The 10,984-nt window shown below is 42.8% G+C and overlaps 1 protein-coding gene across 1 annotated transcript; it reads left to right on the plus strand.

The window, feature by feature from the left end:
* Positions 1–4,826: 4,826 nt before the first annotated feature.
* On the plus strand, positions 4,827–6,813 carry tpbg (trophoblast glycoprotein). The gene has a single exon (XM_027287351.1). It carries the CDS (start codon positions 5,350–5,352, stop codon positions 6,475–6,477), a length of 1,128 nt encoding a protein of 375 aa, XP_027143152.1. The 5' UTR covers positions 4,827–5,349; the 3' UTR covers positions 6,478–6,813.
* Positions 6,814–10,984: the final 4,171 nt, after the last annotated feature.

The raw sequence follows: 10,984 nt of genomic DNA on the forward strand, positions 1-10,984 counted from the left end.
CTATACAGGACAACGAAAGGCTAATCGATACACAGAAGGTGGAGGCAGAGTCAAACAGAGGGCAACTATGCCCTCTGTTTGACTCTGCCTCCACCTTCCAAACCCAGTTAGCCGAGAACAGCGCCCATGGTTTACTACAGCATGCCTCATAATAATGTACCGTGGTTGCAACCACCATATTCATTTATCAAAAAGGACAATTTAACCAATATTTCTACATCTGAGTACCAACTGGAGAAAGTATGAGTCATACTTTAAAAAAAGGTCCAGTGTGTCAGATTTAGGAGGCTCTATTCATAGAATATGGTGGAAATTGAACATAATATCAATAACTATGTTTTCATGACTGTATAATCACCAGAAAATAATTACATTTACGTTTTTGTTACCTTAGAATAAGTCCACCATGTTTCTACAGTAGCCCATAATGGACATTTTTATCACATTTTGCAGCAACCATAGTTTGTTTTGGGGTTTTTCCCCCCACTTGGAAGGTGTATGAAGCTGAGACAGGGGGGTTGCAATCAAAAACTACACTGCATGATGCCACTAAATCCTACGCACCACTCCTTTAAAGAAAAAACATTTTTCACTAATGCCAGTTTACCCTGAAGAGAAGGTTGTGTAACCCTCTGGGGAGGGAGTGTTTTGCTAGTTTACCCAGGTGGTGTGTCTTATCTGGAGTACCCATGTGCATTGGCTTTTTTTTTTTTTTTTTTTTTTTNAGAAAAAAAAAGTGCCAACAAAGGGTCAAAATGGTTTGGAGCGCTAGAATTGTGCTTGTGTTGAGGTTCCACCGCACCCTAGCGACTCCAGAGCCTTTCTCCGACTTGGTTCAGTCCACCATTTCAACCAAGAATTGGACACAAACTAAGGTGCCTGTAGTATCGAATGGCATCACGAATTCAATAAATACAAACGCTCTTGTGCATTTCATACAAAATGTTACATAGTAATGTTTGCAAAAATAGTTTCTCCTCTATATACTCTAATAGTTTACAAAAGGCAACAATTCCAACAACCCTCTGACCTTCTCGTCCAGCAGTCCAACCATCAGACTTGAGGGGAAAGGCCCCCTTTCCCCCCCAAAGTGTTCACTTTTTTTTTCAAAACTCCATAATTGTAGAGTGCACCTGTGGACACACAGAAAAAAAAAGAAAAAAAAAGATTGGGAACATTGACACTTTGCATACTTTAGGCAGTGCTCTGTGTACAGGATGGTGAGATGCAAAGGTCAGTGAGTTTGGCCTGATTACAGGTCAGCTGAGTCGACAGGTTTGCTTGTGAGGAGGCTCTTCAATTTAAACTTTGCATGTGACGTCAGCTTGCATATGATAATGTTAATGAAATTTAAAACATTAACAATATTCTTAATGAGGACTGAGGAGGAGCTACTTTAGTTTTCTGTATGGGCTTTTTTAACACCTCATTGGGCTCTGCGAAGACAACCAGCGTGTTGAAGACACTATGAACCCATTTCTTCATCGGGATACAAAACAATTATCATATTTCACACATAACTATGGGACTAGCTGTGACAGCTTAGCAACTTCACCTAAGTATTAGCTCAGAGTGTCCAAGCAGGGACATGGTCTCACGTCAAACAACATCATAATGTGGCACCCAGCGTGGAGCAAAGCCACTATAAACATAATAAACATAAAAACATATAAACATATAAAGTGTTTGAGCATGTGCTACGTGTTGTTAGCTGGCGCTAGCCTTGGCAGCTAGCCGGACTGACACATCATCGGCAGCTAACACCAGCTGCGGGACGTCTTACCTTCCGCTAGATAAAGAAAGAGGAGGACATGGAGGAGGTGGCGTCAACGGCGTACATCCACTGTGACATTACTACAGGACAGAGAAGCTAACAGGGTTTGTTTTTTGTTTTTTTTGCACTGGTGCAAATTGTGACAGCCTGAAACCCTGCAGGTTTGGTTAAAAAAAAAACAATAAAGCACTCGCCTATGACGAGACTTGTGATTGGTCAGGGCGTGTGCATCGTTATATTCTATTGGCTCGTTTTTGTGGCTGTAAGTTGCGCTCAAAGGTTGTTGCTGTAGCTATGACGTCATAGGACATTTTGTTTATTTATATTTTATTTAGGGTTTGCATTATAAACATAATTATACAAAATAATAAGATATTACAAAACAACGTGATACATGACAAAGCGCCACATAACCAATTAAATCTTAAATCATAAACTAATCTTAATCTAATACAAGAAGCTTAATTAACAAGTGTTACATTTCGCACCTCATGAGAGACTCGACAGTAACACCTTATCCATGAAAATAGCACAGTTTTACACAGTGTTAATGCTATTCACATATATTTTATATCATTACATTGGTCTGTATTTCCAAATAGACGATACAGAGCCATTGGTGCAAGGACAAATAGATTCAAACACAGTTTTTATCCACACAGTATGGAATGTGAATGCTGCCAAAAATAATGTGCACAATGTTTTAATGTTTTACGTAATGGGTGTATGCTCCCTTTAGCATATTTAGTATTTATTTTGATTTTAGCATATGTTTAATTTTATTTATTTTAGTACATTTTAATGTCTCAGGTATCTTTATTCTTATTTATTCTAGTTTTTTTAACACTTACTAGTTATTTTAATGCTAGGATTTTATTTATGTTGCACTGACTAACTAGAAGCACTTTCAATCTCGTTGTACCTGTGACAATGACAATAAAGATCTATTCTATTCTATTCTAATAGAAGAGAAAAGCAGTTAAGAGTTGTTATAAAACTATTTTTTGCACAAAACATGTGCATTACTCTAAAAGAGAATGCAAATAATTTGATGTTCCACTCTACATCTATCTTCTGAGTATGCCACATTTATGTTAATGTAGATGTAGGTGTAGTAGATGTCAGCTATGATTGTCTCATAGTTAGACTTTGGGTTGAGTATCACTTTCAGCCTTGATCCAGGTTTCATGGAATTACTTAGATGATTGTCACTTTGACCCCAGGCCAAGAATAGGAGGGGGTCAAAGGGGGGTAAAGCTAGGGTTACACTAGGATCCACACCAGGGTTTACAAATATGACATATTGATGAGCGCGCCCTCCCTCACCATTCACGCGTGAACACATCCACAGTTTTGCTTCTCAGCGGTGTAATCCTGCATAATCTGGCAGACAATGCTTTCCCTACAAGGTCATCTCTCAAAAGGAGACATGGAAATGTGCAGACCACGTAAAGACATAAAAGAATCCGACTAATCCATTGTTTTCTGAAATAATATCACATTATTGAATACTTTCAAATGTTACACTTCTGGTTTCATCATTATTTGGCTAAGTAACAAAAAGGTGAAAAGATGACAGCAGAGAGACTGTTTTTAAAATATGTTTTTTTTGTTTTTTTTTTTATATATATGTTTTACATGACAGTGGTGAAAGAAGTAGTCAGATCCTTTACTTCAGTAAAAGTATGTGTAAGTATACTGTATTAGTATGACTGGCAAAGTGTGCTTCACTTCAAGGGCCTTCAAGGTCCTGAAACCACAAGTTAATGTCATGTGCAACAAGATAAAGAAGATTTTGAGGCAACTTCATGGACACTTCTGTTACTTTTGTTGTGGGACAATCTGTACGTAATGACCTCGTGTAAATCACAGCAGAGATAAGCAACATAGCAGTGAGGGTCTGCCGTGCCTCAAATCTATAACAGTGCATTATATATGTATGCATGTAACATACAGTAACTATAGCATGTAAATAAATGTAGTGAAGTAATAAAAAAGCCTAATATTTCCCATGAAATAAAGTACAGGAGAAGTATGAAGTAGCATAATTTGGATGTACTTAGTAAAGCATCTCAAAAGTGTACTTAACTACAGTACTTAGTTACTTTGCACCACACAGAAGTGTAAAATGAATTATTCCTACTCTTTGTTGTGGGTTCCCTTTAACTTTTTCCACAGAATATGGGACATACATTCAACCAAATAATATTTCATACATTCATATATGTTTTCCTGAACATGGAAACAAAGTCATCAAAGTTTTCAGAAACGAATGATGGCCTTTTGAATTTTTGAGAAATGTAATTCAACTTTTATGTCAAATCTAAGCCAAGAGTCATTTTTGTTTGCTCTTACTCTGAGTGTGTTGTCTATGCGGTTCAGTCTTATGTCAACATGCACAGTGTTTTTCCCCTCCTTCATTGATAGTTTATAAAGACTCCTCAGAAGAATCCTCAGGGATCCGAACAAAGATTGTGACTTTTTTAGATAGATAGTAAATACTGAGTTCAATGATGTGACATTATCAGTGGACCAAATGATGAATGTGTTTCCTTTGCCTGTTTCCTTTTGTCTTTCATCAATTCCTTAAGGTTATGTGTTTTCCACTGAGACAAATGGGGTTTGAGTGGAACCGGATTAGATATCAAACCTCATGTTAGGCCTCATAGATCAAACTGTTGAATCATTTCCAAAACAAAGTACAGACCCATACTTCTGTGTGGATGTCTGATCAGAACAAATATGTGACTGCACTGTCTCAAACAGACTGCTGCCTCAATTCAGACTGACGTAGTGGAGCTCAGTTGTTCTCCCACATTGCTTGGGACGTCACTGGAGCTCCCTCGGGGACCCCTCCGAGGTCCCTAGACCCTGAGCCACCGGGCCGGGTTCATTTTTTAGGGAAACTAGCTGCCATTTTCACAACTACACGTTTGACAGCCGAGGTTAGACTAATATACTAAAGCTGCGCGTCGTCACCACGAGTGATTTTTGTATTGTCAAAATCTAAATAAACTTGTAAGAGTTTTCAGTTCACCCCTCTTTCGGCTGAACAATGGTATGCTCCCTCCTTCCAGTGGTCTGCACTGAGCTGCTGTGTTTAGTCTCTCCCTCCAGACTCCCTCCGTTTAAGAGCGATAAGCTGGAAGTACGCATATAATACACGGCACCTCTGGGAGACATGCAGCGCTGTCTGCATCGAAAGCAGTAGCACCAGTAAGTTATTTACAGTTTACATCCTGTGTCGGGATAAATATTTTTGTCTGGACTGTAAACATAGCGCGGAGCTTTGATATAAATAAGCTTGAGGTTTGAAAACCCAACGGAGAAGTTTGCGAGCCTCGTCCACTTCTCCATTACCCTCGTGGAAATGTAGACATGTCCTAAAGGAGGATGGTTTGGGGGTAGTTGCATGGAGTGTGAGTTGGATGTGGGAGCAGCTTTCGGAAGGATAAAGGCGGGACACACAGTTGGAAAAAAAAGTTTCCCGGTGGAAGAACGAGGCGGTGACGGGTTGGATTGTTGTAAAGTGATTTTTACGCACGCTCCGCGCCGACACGTTTCTACAACCCAAGATGCGCCCGCTGCTGAGCACGTCGTCTGGATGGAACCGAGGAGAAATCAAGTCTGGGATGATGTATTTGCTTTTGCTCCTCGCGGTCGTGCAGTCCTGCCACGGCTGCCCGAACAAATGCTCGTGTTCCTCACAAATTGTGAAATGCCAAAACCAGGACTTGGACGAAATTCCGCATTCTTTACCGACCAATACCAAGTCCTTGTTCGTCACAGGAAACAACATTTCCCGTATTAGTCTGGACTCTTTCCCAAACCCACTGGAACACTTAACAGACCTCTATCTCAGTGGGAATGAGCTGGAGTCTGTGGGTGCAAAGGTATTTGATAACTTGCCAAACCTTGTGCGTCTGGACCTGAGCAACAACAAGATCCAGACTTTCAGTGAAAGAGCTTTCCCTCATAATAACACACTACAGGTCCTCAACCTCAGCAGGTCTTTTCACAGTCATTCCACTATAGATGTGGTCCTGAGCTCCCTGCAGAGTGGAAACCTGCACCAGCTGACAGTCTTGGACCTGTCCAACAATGACCTTGTGATTCCTCCAGACGACCTCTTCGCCGGCCTCTCCAACCTGGTCAACCTCAGCCTGCAGAACAGCTCCATCATCTCCATTCAGAACGGGACGCTGAAGGTGCCGCCACTGTGTGACCTTGACCTGAGGGACAACAGCATGAGGGATCTGCCCACCTCCACTCTGGCAGAGTTCAGCCACAAGCCTTGTCTCCGCATCCGGCTGGCGGGGAATCCTTGGCGGTGCGACTGCTTCATCGAGGACATGCTGTCGTGGCTGAAAAACACCACTCAGGTCGTCGACGTGCAGAACCTGACCTGCGCGGAGCCCAAGGGTCTGAGACACCAGCCGCTCCTGCAGGTAGAGCACTCGCGCCTTAAGTGTTCAGGCGACATGGAGGGCGTTCTGGAGACCTCTTATGTTTTCCTGGGGTTGGTGCTGGCTCTGATTGGCGTCATATTCCTGCTGGTGCTCTACCTGAACAGAAAAGGCATCAAGCGGTGGATGTACAACATCCGGGATGCTTGTAGGGACCACATGGAGGGGTACCATTACAGGTACGAGATAAACTCTGACCCACGTTTGGCCAACCTGAGCATCAATTCGGATGTGTGAGAGAGGACGGGACACTGTCTGAGACCCTACAGTGAGATATTAAATGACTTGTACTGTTAAGATTTGCATGAAAGTCTTCCTCCTCTTCTTCCCGCCCTTTTCCCCCCCATGATGCTATTCAGACTTGACATCTGTCATGGCTCCTAATTAACCTTTCTCAGATCCTCCATTCAGCCACTGCCGCATGTCACCGTACAAGTACCTGGCAGCTGTGACGTCAACTGCGGATCTTCCGTGTAAGATTGCATGGACAATGAAGGGTTTTTTCTGGAGAGTTGCAAAGAGTGATATGTTCTATTTTTACTTTTGCTAAAGGATAAACGGATGGAGTCCATTTTTAAGGGAGAGAATAGCTGTCAAACACACACACACACACACACACACACACACACACACACACTGCTGGTCATTGCATCCTTCTCATTATGCCTCTGCTGCAGAGAAATGCTATACTGCTTGTTTATGAGTTTCTTCTTTTTAATATGTGAATTTGTGATATACAGTATGCCTTTTTTTGAATGATTATAGTGCACATTGCATAGTTTTTGGATTTAGTAAGTGGATGTAATTGCTCTTTTTTTTTTTTTTCTTGTGAAGATATTCAGCTAAATAAAATGCTCTGGATTGCTGGTGCGTCTCGACTAAGGACTTTTAATCTGTTTAAACTTGACAAACGTGATCCAAAGGCTTTGACACAGCTTCATTCCTGAGGCGGCGCCACAGCTAGCAAGAACCATATGACAAACACCAGCTCTTACTCCACTTGTCAACAAGTTCAATAACGTGTGAAACTCTACACTAACAGTTTAAGTGCTATTTTGGTTGACATGCGAGTTGCTGCTGGTGGGGAAATAAAGTCAAATGGAGAAGTTGAGGAGATGACACGCCGTCTGAATTTAGATGAGCTTCTTCTATCTGGAGGTCTGTAGGTGATGAGAGTAACCGACTGTTATCCTCCGTCCAATTTGCTTCCTGCTGTGAATCAGATAAAGAGGGAAAAAAAATCCTTGGCTCCGCAGTAAATTCCCCAAAATAATGTCTGTGAGCGGCAGCCAGTGGGCAGATTTCACATCCAACAGCCCCCACCCCGTAGACTCCAGCATACACTGAAAGCCTTTCAGTACACTCCAGCTGCAAAAAAAAAAAGGGAAAAAGAAGTGGTGTATGCGGCCTTGTGGCTAATGAAGGCAAAGTGAACCCAAGATTCTCATGGGGCACACAGAGGTATTATGGAAATGAGCTCAAGCGGCTTTGCTTCTCATGTAACCCCGTTTTAGGGGAAGTGGCACGCTTAGAAAATAAAAGTGTTTTCCATCAATTTCATGCAGTCCAGTGTGGTATGGATTAATAATTAATATGTGGCATTCCTTTGAAGAGTATGCCATGCATGTTGCTGCTTTGCAGTCTAAATCAATGGAGATGTTTGTTGTGTCTGCACACAGGAGTGACTGTGAACTTCTTTGGCCTTCTTGTTTTTTGAAGAGCATCTAGATGGATAATAATTTCCCTCTCCCTGCAGCTCCTCACTCTGTCACACAAACAATCTCGAACAACTTATCCGTGCATAGCCTGCGGCTTTGTGTCATTTTGTAGTAAAACAGCATGGCTCAGGCACAGATTTCCCCCACGCTGCACCTTGCAGCAACACGGTGTGTCATCATGGCGTATCTGTGGTATTTCAGTGCATTTTTGCCATCGTCTGCCATAATTTCGATCGAGTCTGGATGTGTCTGATTACACTCGTTTGGCATGAGGAAGGGAAGTGTAACACTATCTGGTCTGGTCTGGTGCTCTGGCTGCTGTTAATGCTCTACATGTCTCCTGACAAACACGGCAACCGCTCCGCCGTCTCAGAGGGCTGGAGACGTGTCGTCACACCTTTTAGATTCACACTTTCCCGCCTGGAAATCTCTCTGTCAAGGAGACGTTTGTTCAAAAACAGCTTCGCCTATCTTGCAGATAAGGAGGGTGTAGTTGTAGTTGTAATATGCTCTATTTCCTTATAGGATTATTGTTGGATTTAAGGTGTGTTTCTCAGGCCTCTGATCTGCTGCTCTCTGACATCCTTGTGCGATTTGTGATTTTGCAGGTTGATTTCAGCTGGTTAAACACTCCCAAGCCCATAGGCTGTTAGTTACAAGCACTTGTTTCCTCACGACGGATTTGTAATTGTTGCAGGTTCATTTTGAAAATGGATGGTCTCACTTCACACACACACAATATTCCCCAAAGTGAGGCTTCCTTACCTCTTTGTCACACAAGGGACATACAAGGTGCAGGCTGCTTACAACCTAATGTTTCCACAGAGACTGTCAGCGAGTAGTCCTCCTCCTTCTCGCACTCTCTGCAGATTCATATTAACGAGTGATTTTGCCCAGCCACGCCTCGAGCTACGCTTGGCAGAGCAGGTGTAATTACAGTGAAAAGAGAAAAAAAAAGAAAGAGGAGGTGAGTGAATGGTTGAAAAGGAAGAAGAACAAAACGGATGAATGTGGAGAGAGCTCTCTGTTCTATTAGCACGGCGACACCTTCTCTCAGTGGCTCCTTTGTGCTTGTTAAGACTGGTCTCCAAACGGCTTCGACGTCTAAATATCCGGCCATTGACATACGGTGTCAGAGAGGTAGGAGCGTGTCTCGGCCAGCTCCCTGGACTCTTAGCTCTGTTAGGGCTGTCGTCTAAAGCTCATTTCCAGACTGCCTACTGAAGGCTGTGTGATTACAGACAGAAAGATTTTTTTTTGGTTTTTTTTGTCTGAACAGTGCCTCCTCTGAAGATGTTGAATGACCTCATTCTTTGACTGTATAACTGATTATAATTGAACGTGCTTTTATATTCACGTTGAATGGCTGTGAAGCGAAACCATCCTCCTGCGACTCAAATAGAAGTACTGGGGGAGCAGAAAAGACTTCCTTCAGTGCCAAATTGTGTTCCGAGGTTCAGCAGCAGCTAATACGAGGTTTCAGCAGTGCGAGTTTGACAAATCTTGCAAAGTTACAGTCTTCTTGGTGCAAACTTTCATTCGTGTGTGCTACTATTCCTCCCCTGCTGTCCTGTAAGGAAATCCCTGTCCATGGAAACACTAAAATCTACCAAAAAAACACAGCTGTAACTCGGGGACACCTGATGTTGGTTTACTCACATTTTAGTTCAAGCCAGATACAAATCACTGTCCATCTTGCAGAGCAAGGCCATTGTCGCCAATTACATTGCAATCTTTCGTGTAATCTGCAGCTTTAATGGCACATGGGAGACTTTTGTTCTTTGTCTTTTAGCCTTGCAGACAATGGATGCACCAGCCCGGAGGGAGAAGCACTGTCTTCAAGATAAAGGCAAAGAACAAAAGTCTCATCCCTTTGCTGTCATTTCATAACCCATGGGTCTTGTGGAGGGGTGTGAAATAGATGAGCATACCTTGGAGTCGTACTGCAAAGGGATCACTTAACAGCGATCGGTGATTCTTTCAATGTATTGGGAATTGTGTATTATATTTAGATAGACTTGAAAAGAACTTTAATGGTGAGATTTAGTACTCTAATCCTTTTGAGCAACTCTTTCAGATGAGATTTGTCATGCAGCTGAAAAACCCGAATATCAGTCAAACCCTGTCCCACCCACTCTCCCCAACCCAACGCCACCACCGAATACTACACACACGGATACTGTTCCCTCGCTCGCATGTTTGTTGAGCCACATTTAATATGCCAGTGCACTTTCCTAGTGTTGAGAGACAGACTGGCAGGTTATCAGATTGCCAGAGTGCCGTAATTACATTCACCGCACCGCACTGGTCTGCTGCTCCACAAACACCTGGCAAGTTGCCCTAGCCACTGACCTTTCCTTTGGAAAAAAAAATGGTGCTATGTAAATGGCAGTCACACAGGGCGCACTTTGTAGACTGAAATTATGATGACTTGTTTTTAACAAATGTTGTTTCTGTTGCCTTGTTTGTCAGAAAGCAACAGAAATTCCCCTCAGTCTCTCTGATAATGATACTATGCTGCTGCTCCTGGATGTTGAGGTTAGCTACTTGTCATCAACCACCGCCCCTGCAACCTCTCTCCACAGGAGATGCTTCGGCCTCTCTAATGTGAATTTATGATGCCGTACGTGAGCGTGTTTGTGGAAGCTTCCCTCCTGTTGAGCCGTGTTGGTTCTTAATGAACAAGCGGCCCTTCTAAACGAAGACGGATCTGAGCTGACCGCGCCGGTGCCCCCTCAGAGAGAGAGACGCAGGGCCCGCCCGGCATCTGCCACATGTGCTTGAGGGACAGATGCAGGAGATGGGTAGAGATCAGGAGGTGAACACAGCGCAGTGGCTCGGGCTAACATATCTGATGGCTGTTTTGCAGTTTTGCTGAGCTTGTACAGAGTCGGAACTCAATGTGATACATGTATAATGTCAAAATACGTACTGAGAGTGACCTTTATGGCTAGAACTGGCACTGAGGGCCAGGTAAGGTTGCTAGTTTTTTTTTTTTTTTTTTTTTTTTTTTTTTTTTTTTTTTT

The sequence above is a fragment of the Larimichthys crocea genome, chromosome XIII (assembly GCF_000972845.2).
Source record: "Larimichthys crocea isolate SSNF chromosome XIII, L_crocea_2.0, whole genome shotgun sequence".
NCBI classification, from domain to species: Eukaryota; Metazoa; Chordata; class Actinopteri; family Sciaenidae; genus Larimichthys; species Larimichthys crocea.

Excerpts from the sequence above, each read along its gene's own strand:
- tpbg (XM_027287351.1), top strand. The coding sequence starts at position 5,350 with ATGCGCCCGCTGCTGAGCACGTCGTCTGGATGGAACCGAGGAGAAATC.